At 42.9% G+C, this 14,898-nt stretch overlaps 1 protein-coding gene across 9 annotated transcripts in view; it reads right to left on the bottom strand.

Moving 5' to 3' along the window:
- LOC119970060 (mitogen-activated protein kinase kinase kinase kinase 3) overlaps positions 1-14,898 on the bottom strand; it is a 354,117-nt gene that overhangs the window by 122,550 nt on the left and 216,669 nt on the right. For all 9 annotated transcript variants that reach the window (XM_038804101.1, XM_038804091.1, XM_038804084.1 and 6 more), the window contains exons 13-14: positions 9,938-10,016; positions 519-577 (exon numbers count right to left, since the gene is read on the bottom strand). In XM_038804101.1, the coding sequence (XP_038660029.1) occupies positions 519-577; positions 9,938-10,016 (138 nt within the window). The remainder of the gene's footprint in view (positions 1-518; positions 578-9,937; positions 10,017-14,898) is intronic.

Here is a 14,898-nt window from a genome sequence, read left to right on the forward strand (position 1 = left end):
AGACTTGCATTATTTACATTTGAGGGAAAAGCTGGATATTTCTAAATCAAAGCTCATTTAGTTCTAATTTTGTAGAAATGACACTGAATAATATTTTGAACATGACTTATCATATTTGAAAGTAGAAACTGCTTCTCAAGTTGTAAGTAAACATCAGGAAATATACCACTAAACAGGATTAGGCAGTATGCACTTCCTTTATTTGGATTGCACCTTAAAAATAAACCTGTAGAACTAAATTTGGTGTAAATTTGCACTGCTTGACATACATGGGAATAAACAGTTGAAGAGATTATTTTTTGTCACCATCTTGAGTTTGCAGCTGAATATCAACCCAGAACAAGTTCCTGAGAAACTCAAATTCTTCCCATCAGTTAAGATCTGTGATAAACTGCATTTAAACATTTCAAATAACAGTACACTTGTGAATCTAGTAATCTGCCATTTTCCAGAATGTTTATTTGGTATAAGCTTTTTTAGAAGAAGAAATCCAAGTGGGACAAGAATACCTTACTTACAAGTTCATGATGAGGCTCCGTTTCTTTCCGCATCGGTGGATCAAATTTTATTTGTCCAACTGAAGATAAATTAAAATTAAGATCATTATTCAAATTAGAAAACTACAACTGCAGTTCAATTCTATATTTGAAAACTTCTTGCATTACAGCCAAAGCACAAGGCATATTTTTCAAAAAGGGCTTATATACGTCATTTGCGGCAAAATCTCCGGGTTGAACTTTGCACTTCACTTAAAACAGGCTGATATCCACACACACACTTTTAATTACCTTACAATTCCACAAGTTATCTGCAAAACGTTTCTTTTATTATGTTGCGTAATTTAAAGCCACCTTATTTTCTCCCCATCATGAATTCAATCTCTTGTTTGTCAAAGTCCAATAATGGAATATTAGATTATCTCGTGGCTGACACTCCAAAATAGGATTGAGGGAATGCTGAAAGAGGGAGTCTTTCAGATTAGACATTTAACCAAAGGCCCATCTGCCAGTTCAGGTAGATGTAATAGAACCCAAGACATTATTCCAAAGAGCAAGGAATTTACTCTCTGTATCCATGCCAATATCTGTCCTTCAATCAACATCACAAAAACAGATTATCTGGCAACTATCACGTTGCTGTTTGTGGAAGCTAGCTCTCCACACAGTATGCCGCAATTCCTGCATTGCAACAACACTACTTCAAATTACTAAATTGACTATAAAGCGCTTTGAGATGTCGGACGGACACAAAATGCTCTATACAGATGCAAGCCTTCCTCTGAGTGCAAGAAAGGTCTTTACACTTTGAATGCAGTCTAACCAGCAGCTACAATACTTTTCATAGAATTTTATACATATTGAACAGGCAGTTTGGTGACACAGTGGTTTAGTACAGTTTTTTTCTTTATGCTCTCTCATCTTCCATCCTTTCACAGATCTTCCCTTTTATTCTTCTTCCCATCCTCTCCTTTTTCACTCATTTTATATTTCCATCATCTGCAGCATTTTGCTTTTGCTTCAACAAAGCTTACTTTCAGTTTGGGTAGATGCCAGTATTGTAGCTGGAGTGGCTGGTTCAAGAGCACAAATCTTCAGTACTATGTTGGAATATCGTCAGTGTCCGTAGCTTTTGCAGTATCCAATGCCTTCAGCCATTTACTGAACTGAAGTGAATCAAATTGCTGAACACTGGCATCATGATGTTGGAGATATCAGGAGGAGGCCGAAATGAATTACCCACTCGGCACTTCTGGCTGAAGATAATTGAAAAAGCTTCAGCCTCGTCTTCTGCACTGACATGCTGAGCTCCCCCATCATTAGACATTGACATAAATTTACAGTGCAGAAGGAGGCCATTCAGCCCATCGAGTCTGCACCGGCTCTTGGAAAGAGCACCCCACCCAAGGTCCACACCTCCACCCTATCCCCATAACCCCCACCCAACACTACGGGCAATTTTGGACACTAAGGGTAATTTATCATGGCCAATCCACCTAACCTGCACATCTTTGGACTGTGGGAGGAAACCGGAGCACCCGGAGGAAACCCACGCACACACGGGGAGGATGTGCAGACTCCGCACAGACAGTGACCCAAGCCGGAATCGAACCTAGGACCCTGGAGCTGTGAAGCAATTGGGCTATCCACAATGCTACCGTGCTGGGGATATTTGTGGAATCTCCTCCTCCAGTTAATTGCCCACAACCATTCCCTAATTAATGTGGCAGGACAGCAGAGCTCAGAGCCAAGCGATCCCACAATCAGTGGACCAGATCTGTCTACTGCATATTGCTTCCCCTCTTTGGCACGCAAGTGTTGAAGGTTCACCAAGTCATTACCTAATTTATAAGTATGCCCGATGCAGCTCCTTACAAGCCTTTCTGCATTCATTGTGCCAAGGTTGATTTCTGGCTTGATGGTAATGGTAGAGATGGGGATATGTTAGACCATGAGCTTGCAGATTGTAGTAAAATACAATTCTGCAACTGCTGATGGCTCACAGCATAGAAACAGAGAAAATAGGAGGAGGAGGTCATTCAGTCTTTCCAGCCTTTATGCCATTCAACATGATCACGACTGATTCTCCATCTTAATGCCATACTCCAGCAGACTCTTCATACCCCTTGGCACTTAAAAGTCTAGAAATCTACCTATTTCCTTATTAAATATATTCAGTAATTTCATAGAATTTACAGTGCAGAAGGAGGCCATTCGGCCCATCGAGTCTGCACCGGCTCCTGGAAAGAGCACCCTACCCAAGGTTAACACCTCCACCCTATCCCCATAACCCAGTAACCCCAACCGACACTAAGGGCAATTTTGGACACTAAGGGCAATTTATCATGTCCAATCCACCTAACTTGCACATCATTGGACTGTGGGAGGAAACCGGAGCACCCGGAGGAAACCCACGCACACACGGGGAGGATGTGCAGACTCCGCACAGACAGTGACCCAAGCCGGAATCGAAGCTGGGACCCTGGAGCTGTGAAGCGATTGTGCTATCCACAACGCTACCGTGCTGCCCACATTTGGCCTTCAGTCTTCTGTGGTGGAGAATTCCAGAGGTTCACCACCTCTGCATGAAAACATTTTGCCTCATTTGTCCTAAATGGCATATCCTGTATCCTGAGACTGTGACCCCTTGTTCTAGACACCTCAGCCAGAGGAAACAACATATCTGCATCCAGTCTGTCCAGCCTCATCAGAATTTTATATGTTTCAAATCGATCCCCTCTCATTCTTCTGAGTTTTATTGAATAGAGGACCAGTTTGCCCAGTCTCTGCTGATATAACTATCCTGCCAACCCAGGAATCAGGCTGGTGAACCTTTATTGCACTCCCTCTATGACAAGTAAATCTTTCTCAGATAAGGAAACCAAAACTTCACACAATACTCCACATGTGGTCTCACCCAGGCCCTGTACAGCTGCAGTAAGGCATCCTTGTTCCTGCACTCAAGTCCTCTGGCAATGAAGGCCAACAGACATTGGGGTGGCAGTGGTTAGCACTGCTGCCTCACAGGATCGATTCCCAGGATCGATTCTGACCTTGGGTAACTGTCTGTTTGGAGTTTGTACATACTCCCCGTATCTATGCAAGTTTCCTCCCACAGTCCAAAGATGTGCAGGTTAAGTGAATTGGCCATCCTAAATTGTCCCTTAGTTCCCAAAGGTTAGAACAAACAAAGAACAAAGAAAAGTACAGCACATGAACAGGCCCTTCGGCCCTCCAAGCCTGCGCCGACCATGCTACCCGTCTAAACTAAAATCTTCTACACTTCCTGGGTCCGTATCCCTCTATTCCCATCCTATTCGTGTATTTGTCAAGGTGGCCCTTAAACGTCACTATCGTCCCTGCTTCCACCACCTCCTCTGGCAGCGAGTTCCAGGCACCCACTAACCTCTGTAAAAAAAAAAAACTTGCCTCGTACATCTCCTCTAAACCTTGCCCCTCGCACCTTAAACCTATGCCCCCTAGTAATTGACCCCTCTACCCTGGGAAAAAGTCTCTGACTATCCGCCCTATCTACGCCCCATATAATTTTGTAGACTTCTCTCGGGTCGCCCCTCAACCTCCGTCGTTCCAGTGAGAACAAACCGAGTTTATTCAACTGCTCCTCATAGCTAATGCCCTCCATACCAGGCAACATCCTGGTAAATCTCTTCTGCACCCTCTCTGAAGCATCCACATCCTTCTGGTGAAAATATCTCTTCGCTGGCCCATGAAGTAAGTAGACTACAAGGATGAACCACAATCGGAACAGGAGCTACGATACATCCAGGCCCTCCGCGGGGGAGGAGGGCGGGGGGAACCACCCCTTTTCGGCCGACACTGGAAACAGACTGCCCAGCACCAGAGTTTCGAAGACGTGGTTAAATGGGTGCCCATCGCCCTCCAAATGGAGATTCCCAAAGCACGGCAGCCGGGAATCTCTCCACCATCTCACTGGAGACGCCGGGCTCAGCAATAGGACCACGGCCGTGCGGAGTCGGCTACCCGTCGAGGACAGGGAATGCATTTGACGTTGTCTACTTGGACTTCAGCAAGGCTTTTGAAAAGGTGCCACATGTGAGACTGATAGCAAAGGCCCATGGGAAATTTGGCAAATTGGATCCAGAATTCTCAGACTGTCAGGAAGCAGAGGGTGATGGTCGAGGGGTGATTTTATGACTGGAAGCCTGTGTCCAGTGGGCTCCCGCAGGGATCGGTGTTGGGCTCCCGCAGGGATCGGTGTTGGGCTCCCGCAGGGATCGGTGTTGGGCTCCCGCAGGGATCGGTGTTGGGCTCCCGCAGGGATCGGTGTTGGGCTCCCGCAGGGATCGGTGTTGGGCTCCCGCAGGGATCGGTGTTGGGCTCCCGCAGGGATCGGTGTTGGGCTCCCGCAGGGATCGGTGTTGGGCTCCCGCAGGGATCGGTGTTGGGCTCCCGCAGGGATCGGTGTTGGGCTCCCGCAGGGATCGGTGTTGGGCTCCCGCAGGGATCGGTGTTGGGCTCCCGCAGGGATCGGTGTTGGGCTCCCGCAGGGATCGGTGTTGGGCTCCCGCAGGGATCGGTGTTGGGCTCCCGCAGGGATCGGTGTTGGGCTCCCGCAGGGATCGGTGTTGGGCTCCCACAGGGATCGGTGTTGGGGCCCCGCAGGGATCGGTGTTGGGGTCCCGCAGGGATCAGTGTTGGGGTCCCGCAGGGATCAGTGTTGGGGTCCCGCAGGGATCAGTGTTGGGGTCCCGCAGGGATCAGTGTTGGGGCCCTTGCTGTTTGTGGTGTATATAAATGATTTAGATATGAATGTAGGAGGGTTGATCGGTAAGTTGACGGATAATATGAAAATTGGATGGGGTGGTAAATAGTGAGGATAGCCTTCGATTACAGGAGGATACAGACAGGCTTGTCAGATGGGCTGATCAGTGGCAAATGCAGTTCAATCTGGATAAGTGTGAGGTGATTTGGGCAGGACAAACAAGGTGAGGGAATACATGATAAACGGCAGGACTAGGTGGGGTTACGGCTTAGAGGGGGATGTGGACCTACGTAGGCTGCTCTTTCAGAGGGTCAGTGCAGACACGATGGGCCAAATAGCCTTTTCTGCACTGTAGAGATTCTATGATTCTATACCATTTGCCTTTCGAACTGTTTGCTGTCCCTGCATGCTTGCTTTCAGTGACTGGTGTACTAGGACACCCAAGTCCCTTTATACTTCAATATTTCCTAATCTATCACCATTGTAGTAACGGGAACTCCAGATAACCACCAGTGGATGAGAAGCAACAACTGTTTATTTGCGGGCAGGAATGATTTACAAACTATTTTACAAACATTACAAAACAACTCCAACTCCCCTCCTTGTCCAGATCTGGTCTGTGGGTTTTAAACGCCCTTCAGCAGCTGAACTTGCATGCACTGTGATCTCATTCTCCAGGGAGTCATATGGCCTCCAGGACTTGCCGAGACCTCGGTTGACAAGGTCACATGGTCTCCAACGTTTGCCATGACAGTCATTTAAATAATACTTTGCCATTCTGTTTCTCTGTCCAAAATGGATGACTTCACATTTATCCATGTTATACTGCATCTGCCATGTATTTGCCCACACATTAAACTTGTCTTAATCACCTTGAGGCCTCTCAACATCTGCCTCACCACTCACCTTCCCACCAAGTTTCATGTCATCAGCAAATTTGGAGATATTACTTTTGGCTCCTCCATCCAAATTATTGATGTATATTGTGAATAGCTGGGGTCAAAGCACTGATACCGCGGGACCGCACTAATCACTCCCTGCCACTTCGAAAAAGACCCATTTGTTCCTACTCTTTGTTTCCTGTCTGCTAATCAATTCGAAATCCATGCCAATACATTATTACCAATTCCATGTGTTTTGATTTTGCACAGTATCCTCTTATGTGAGGATTTATCAAAAGCTTTCTGAAAATCCAAATACACCACATTCACTGGTTCATCCTTATCTATTATGTTAGCTATGACCTCGAAAAAACTAAAAAAAACACAGCACCTCATAGCTGCCCTATTTTGAGTGGAATTGTGCCATGGGATCTTTTACATTCACCCGAACCGTAGCCATCTGGGATGGCCACTTTCGGTATACAAAATGGACGCTCACAGAGACTCTAGGGAAATGTGGACAATACTAAGCAACAAGCAGGCACAGAGCCTGAATGTATATTTGGAAGGCAGTTTGCAGACGGAATCAAAACTCTGGGTCGATTTACATATTGATGGCCCATCTCCGGGGAACAAAGGACTAATTGCTCAGGTAGCCGATACTGTCGCAGACATCCCGGCGCCACTATCCCAACCAAAAGACACAAACAAAGCAAGGCCAACGGCCACCTAAGACACCCCCAGCCATCAGGGCACCCACCCCTTTATTGGTTTAGATCGATGACAATGATCTAGAAGCTGCCCAATTAATTGGCACTAAGTTTAAGGTCCGCCTAAAAGCGGCCAAAGCCCCTCCAAGTATAAGAAGGAACTCCCACGAGAGATTCGCTCTCTTGGATTTGGCTCTCAAGCAGAGAGACCCTTCCACCAGCATCACTAGAATCAAGTAAGTTCAAGGTCAACGCTCGCTACCAGACGGACGACCTTAGCTGTTCTCCTGTATCTCTTCAAACCCAACAGCCTCAGATCCGAACAACGGCCATTGTTCCTCTGACAAAGTGGGCACCCAACGTTATCGTTAGAGATAGTTTAGTTTGTAGTACTGTTGTGCAGATCTTACTGTGTGTGTAAATAAATAGTATTGACTTCGAACTAACTAACTGGTGTATTGGCTCTTTGATCGTTATTCGGGTTGAACCTTGTGGCGGTATCGAGAGATACCTGGCAACTCTGAAAGTATACACATAATTAGGATTAAGAAAGGCGACCATATTGACGGCTATATTTATTTTAATTTTTTTTTAAATTTAGATTACCCAATAATTTTTTCCAATTAAGGGGCAATTTAGCGTGGCCAATCCACCTACTCTGCACATTTTTGGGTTGTGGGGGAGAAACCGACGCAGACACGGGGAGAATGTGCAAACTCCACACGGACAGTGACCCAGAGCCGGGATCGAACCTGGGACCTCAGCGCCGTGAGGCAGCTGTGCTAGCCACTAGGCCACCATGCTGCTCTGACAGCTATATTTATAGCAAGTAAACAGAGCAACAGAACAAACAGATGAGGCTCGTTTTAAAGTCTTGCCTGACCAGTACAGCACTAGTGCTGCATTGCAATATTGTCAGCTTTGATTTGTGTGCTTAAACCTTGGAATGGGACCTGGACCATAGAACTATGATAACTTTTGTTATTAAATGCAGTAGAACAGTATGACAGTATGACAGAGGGTAGTTGCTGAAAGGCAAGCAACACACATTACATTTCTGTTTTATTTCATATTTCCAGCATCTTCCATATTTTGCTTGCTACAAAAGTTTGAGAAACCTGCTTTTGAATAACATTCCTCACCATTATTATAGCAACTTAATTGCTGCAAAACCCTGTGGCTAAGCAGTGGAATCATTCAAAGTCTTATGTTTTCTTAGTCATTAGGACAATACTTCAGTTACATCTAAAGAGCTTAAAATATATTAGTCCCAGAATTAGTGAAATGATTATTTGCTTCTTTATTGCATTACATCATACAATGTGGAAGCTTAACATTCAAGGTAGACACAAATTAAAATTTCCCTCAAAAAAAATATATGGAGGATCTACCATGATACTGCTCATAATAAATTATCGGGTAACTGGACAGCATATTATATAGAATATATAGTGCAGAAGGAGGCCATTCGGCCCATCGCGTCTGCACCTACTCACTTAAGCCCTCACTTCCACCCTATCCCCGCAACCCAATAACCCCTCCTCCTAACCTTTTTGCTCACTAAGGGCAATTTATCATGGCCAATCTACCTAACCTGCACATCTCTGGACTGTGGGAGGAAACCGGAGCACCCGGAGGAAACCCACACAGACAGGGGGAGAACGTGCAGACTCCGCACAGACAGTGACCCAGCAGGGAATCAAACCTGGGACTCTGGCGCTGTGAAGCCACAATGCTATCCACTTATGCTACCGTGCTGCTCTTTGTGAGCACGATATATGCACATGGTAGGCAACAGCTCATGGAGCACACAGTAGGTGGCAGTAGAGAGTTCTGCTGATGGGAGTTCTTGATTTTGTACACACAGTTCAGTCATCGCTTGAATCTTCCTAAACCAGTAGGACATTTGCTTACCTTTAGCACCTTGCATTATAATACATTTTTGGGCTGGTCTGGCATTGTTTACTGGAAGTTGAATGATCTGCTGTTTAGGTTGTGCAATGCATGCTTAATATTGTGCTGCAAATGCAAAGTTATTATTGACTATTCAGTGATTACTGGTTGAGTTCACTCAAAAGTTAAACACTATGCAGGCTAAAGACAGGAGCTGGATTCTTTGTTTCTGCGACTAAGTGTTGACGCCAATGGAAAATCCGTGGACTTCTCAGACAGGAAAATCGGTGCTGCACCTGCACCTATTCCATTACTGGTGAAGGGCTAGCACCGGTGCCGCGTGCAACACCATTGAATCCCATGAAAAACTTTACGGGATTTACCGGGTCTGTGATGGACACTCGCAGGGCTGACAAGCTGCAGCTGCACATAAACAATACACTCCACACACACACACACAATGATCGAGGCCGAAAAGATGGGACCGTTTGTGCTGGAGCGCCAATACAGCTGATGGGTCGGCTGGGGCCAGAGGGCAGCTGGCATCTATACGGCCCAGGGCATTAGGTTTAAAGCAGGCTGTCAGTGGCATGCGCAGCAGCATGGCTGCCTTGCCAGCTGTGTGAATGATGATGTGTACCTGTCCACCCCGACCCCACAGCCCACCTCCTGGACACCCACCCACTACTCCCTCCGGCTCTGGCAGAACCCCCCCCGCTCAGCGGCACGACTGTTGGCAAAGTATGGCAATGCTGGATACTGTCCATACACCCTCTCTCTCTCTCTCAGCAGCCACCACGCCAGGTTCACGATGGACCGCGCTGGCGGTAACTCGACGCATCAGGACAGAGAATCACAGGTGGGTCCACGAATGATATGCAAATGGTGATTAGAGCACACGCGGCGTGCATCGCATTGACGCCATTTTCAAGGTAACGGAGCACTGCGATTCGGCGTCAAACCAGCGCCTGCCGCGAACTTGGCTTCAGGAGCTGTTCTCCCCTCGATCGCACGCCCCGATTTCGGCGATTTCGGTTAGGTGGATTGGCCACGTTAAATTGCCCCTTAATTGGAAAAAATGAATTGGATATTCTAAATTTATAATTTTAAAAAATCTAGACAGTCAATCTGCAACCTTTTTCCTACAAGTGTCAGGTATTGTACCATTCCCATTTATAGTTACAAGGCTCTGATGGGGAATTTGGAACTTACAGTTTATCTCTGAGCGTGTTCTTTCTTCTCTCACATTTCTACTAGTGGATTGAATTCGATGGGGAACAGATATTGGCGGCTGAAAAGAAAAAGAAAAACATTAAAGCTATTATATTATTACAAACTGGCTCCATTAAAGGAACTTTCTATGCTGTTAATTACAGAAGGCAGTCTCAAAACATGATTAAAGTCTTGTTATCACAGTAAATCTTTTTATCGAAGTTTGTTTTCATGAAAAACGCATGCAGTTGTGTTATTGCAGAAAACAGGCATGCAAGGAATGTACATTCCAAACACTCGGTCATGCTGTTTACAATATCTTGTACATCTACTATTAAACTTGTTGCACATCTACAGAGCAGTTGATATACAGCTTATTTACCATTTTCTTTAAACTTTTCCATTATGATATAAACTAACCACTTGACGTACATCTTAAAGGAAAAGAAGGTGGGGGAAACTATCAATTTCCCAGAACCATTCATTCCCCTTTTTATCATTAACATTTGTGCCTTTAATCAGAAAAAGATACGAATATAACCCTTTCTTTTTAGAATTAGGAAGCAATTGATCACTGGATGTCACTATTTAATTTTGTGACATCCTGGAATTGTTGAAATATGGAACCAACCACAATATCCCAAAACTCTATTGACAATCAGTTGAAAAACTGAAAAAAATCTGACAAATTCAATTTTCAATATGATTTTAGCAAGTTGCAGTAAAATCCAAACTCAAACTTCATTAAAAAGTCAGCATAAAGATGTAAACAATTAGTCAAAAGTTTCTGGGAACTCTTTCCTAATTTGAGGAACACCAGATATAAAAAGAAAAAATTAAAGGCAGCAAGACCCAGGTTCTCCCATAGTTCTCGATTGGTTATGGCAGAGAGAACTAGCTAAGTTCATGTTTTATATCCAATGTGTCCAGGGTTCCTGCAGGGTTATCAGATCCTGGCCCTAGTACTGAAAGATCCTGCAATTGGCTTCAACATCCCATGGTTAGGACGGGAGAAAATGATCAGGAATCTCCCACCCTCAAATCCTCACCCAATGACAAACGCTGGAGGATCTGTTGAAGAAGTACAAATGAGATATTGGGGAACAACGGGATTGGGCTTGGCTGTGAGGTGTTACAGGATGACTAGTGTAATAGAACCACAGGTCACAAATGAGTGATCATCCTTGGAACAAGTAGCAGGGCATAAAATTGGCATGAAAAGGAGGAATGGAAAAACGCACTCATGCTGACAGCAAGATAGCATTTACAAAGTGCTGTTGTCTCGCCTCTCTGATTACAGTCCAACTGTCATGATATAATAGTTATTTACAGGAAAGGACTCAAACCTGGAAATTAGCCTGTTTCAATATTTTAGCGCTCTCAACCTTTTGTTGAATTAGAATTTGAACATGATCAAAATGTGTCAGAGACTACACCATGAATACTATGAGATTTCACTCAAATAATAATTAATAGATAGATCCATTACATGATTGCACATACACTCAATGGTGCTTGTCACACTCAGCAATCATTTATTCGAAACAATTTTTAGCCATCTGTGCTAACCAGATTTTCAAAGGCTCACGCCAGTAAAAACAATGGGATAGCCCTGAGGCACAGAACATGCCTCTCAAAATGCAGACAGAAAATGTTGCCAGCACATTTAAAAACAAGTCACACTGAAAAATCTACCATCGTTTTATATTTGCACTTTAAACTTACTGAATAAACTGCACAATTTTTAGTCAGTTTAAATCTGAATTTGCCGACACACTTTGATCCACATCAATGCAATGCTTTCATATTAGGGGAGAGAAGCTTAAAAACACGAACTATATACGGAGAGAAAATGTTATTTTGTTATGCACAGAAGTTATACAACCGGAAATAAATTTGGGGGGAAAAAAGCAGACACCCCAAGACTCCAAGGAAATAGTAACTATTTACTCAGCAATGCGAATGTTAAGGTACAAAAATAAGCATCAGCTCGAATTACCTGCAAGGTGCATGTAAAAGAAAATATTTCTGTTATCGATAATAAAACGTTGTGTAAACCTGCTCTCAGCATTACAAATTCAACATCTTTTACAAAGGAATCTATTATGAATTACTTCATTTCACAAATATTTGAACTTGCCCTCTTTGACATTCACCAATTACAAACTAATGCTCTCAAAGTTACCAGCCACCAAGTTACTTTGTTATCGATACAATTCCTCCCTAGCCGACTGCATTATTTTGGAGGCGAAAACAACTGCAGAAATAGCAATGTTCACTCTATAATGCAGTAATTTGTTTCGAGCTGTAAACAATCATTGTGGTAGAACACTTGAGAACTCATCTCCTGCCATGTATGTGGCACTACTGAAACAAAAATCAATATTTAAAATATTTGGCTTTCAACGAACTCTGAATTAATGAACCAGCACGGTTGGCAGCACGGTTGGCAGCACGGTAGCATGGTGGTTAGCATAAATGCTTCACAGCTCCAGGGTCCCAGGTTCGATTCCCGGCTGGGTCACTGTCTGTGCGGAGTCTGCACGTCCTCCCCGTGTGTGCGTGGGTTTCCTCCGGGTGCTCCGGTTTCCTCCCACAGTCCAAAGATGTGCGGGTTAGGTGGATTGGCCATGCTAAATTGCCCGTAGTGTTCTAAAAAGTAAGGTTAAGGGGTGGGGGGTTGTTGGGTTACGGGTATAGGGTGGATACGTGGGTTTGAGTAGGGTGATCATGGCTCGGCACAACATCGAGGGCCAAAGGGCCTGTTCTGTGCTGTACTGTTCTATGTTCTATGTTCTATAAATAGCTTCATTTTATCCGTATTAGTAAAATAGCCAATTTCTAATTTTTATTTCTCAAGCACTTTGGTCAAAATGCTTTAAATTCCCAATAATTTTGAATACTTTGCTGATATTAAGACGCGTGTCTTTTTCTTCAATCATTAAAGATTATAGGTCTTATGCAAACTCAATTTCTTCCAAATAAATTGTGTGAACAGCCAAGAATTAATTTAATCACAAGTAGAGCCCTGAACTATAGACAATGCAACAGCTTCCCTAATTTAGATTAGAATCATATCTAATTTCAATTTATATTACACAATCATTTTCCTTCTGGGCATCAGAAGTGACCTCGAGTGGGTAAACCATTTGACTGAAATATTAATAGATATAAATAGTTAATAATTATTTTCAATTAGAGAAGGCATTTGGAGTCTCAAATATTTACAACTAGTCAAAATAGCTACAGGTTCTGATTTTTAAAAGTTTTCTCCAGTTTAGATAATTAAAAAGTGATGATAATGAAACCTTAGAAATAAAAGCAGAATGTCAGAAGTCTCCATCTGCTGCCAACAGGTCAATTAGAAAATTACCATAATTGAAGCTCCCAGTTTAAGCTCCCATGCAAGATGGATAAGTGTGGTGCAGTAATGCTGACAAGAGTTTTGACCAAATTTGTTTTGTTTTATGTCCATATTAATTAAATTTGTTGCTTTGTGAATTGTTCTTTTAGTATACACAGTCTGGTAGTATGCCAACTATGATTTGCAGGTTTAAATCTTGAGGCTGCACTTCACTGAAGCCTGCTTGCTCAGATATTTTAATTTCATCAAGTCACAGTTGCAACATTGCTGTATCAGCTGTAACACTGCAGTTATCAGGAACGTTCTATTGGACAAGAAAGGAGAGAGGTAGATGGACCAGAGAATCCCATTCCGACTTACTATATCAACTGCACAAACTTCCAGCTGATCTCAACCATGAAAATGTCATATTCCTAAATGCAAAGCTACCTGTGTGATATCTGATTGGGATGAATTAACTAAAGTGCATGGGCAATTTGGAACTGATAATCTTAAATGGTAAAATATTTAGTATTTCTGATTTTTGTTTTATCCAGAAATTAGCACAGCGGGTCTCACTTAAAATCACGCCAAATGAAAATTAAATACTACAAGTGGCAATATTTCCAATGCAGTAATTCATTTATTCTAACCTCAAGTCATTATGGTCAAGATCAATTACATTATGGGCAATTTCCATTGAGATGGCAAATGCAAAAATTAGAGCCCCCAACACACTTTTCATTTTTGAGCAATGAAAGATGACTATTACTTTATCTTAGAATAACTTACAGCCTTCAGAAAGATAAAGAAAAGAGCGCTATTTAAGAAACTATAAGCTTGTCATGCTCCTAATTCTTTCCTGCACACCTTTAATTATTTTAAGCGAACTTACTTTAAAAAAAATCATTGTATCATATATTTCTTACTAGGATATGTCACATTAGAAACAAAACTTATTTTTTCCTCCACACATGAAAATAAGTATTAATCTCAAGATGGACCCACTATGTCAGATTTTTATCCTCCAAGTCAAATCTGGATAAGCACATATCTGCTGCGAATAATTCACCTTGCGAATAATTCTAATCAACAAAAACTTACCAGTGCAACAATCTCATTACACATAAATCCTAATCTATGCATAGTAATAAAAGCTTAGCAGTTTTTGTAAAATTACCGTATTGATAACATTTAATCCAAATGCAGTGGAATATCGTGATTACAAACTTTAGTAGAAATGTATTTCACAGTCCTAGTAAGAGCTTAAGCTTTAATATGATAATTTTACTGATGAGAATTATTTAAATTTGCAACACGTGTGATGGTGCATGTATTTTCTCACTTTTTTGAAAATAAAGTTTACATTTGCAGTCAGTGCCAAGCTTTTGCAGGTAAAGGATTTTGCTGCAGAGAGCTAGTTAAAAGCGTGGTAATATTTAGAAATCTATTGTAAAATATGGAAAAACTATTGAATGAGTTGATTAGAATGATGACTTTTCTTTTAAATCAGCTGTATATCTGCATCAGTAGGCCAGCAGCATCATCCACATAAGCAAATATACAGCCGAGGTTAATGGAAAGCTTTGCTGGATATCAAAGTACCTTAGGACGAGCA

This window comes from Scyliorhinus canicula, chromosome 1, assembly GCF_902713615.1.
Source record: "Scyliorhinus canicula chromosome 1, sScyCan1.1, whole genome shotgun sequence".
NCBI classification, from domain to species: Eukaryota; Metazoa; Chordata; class Chondrichthyes; order Carcharhiniformes; family Scyliorhinidae; genus Scyliorhinus; species Scyliorhinus canicula.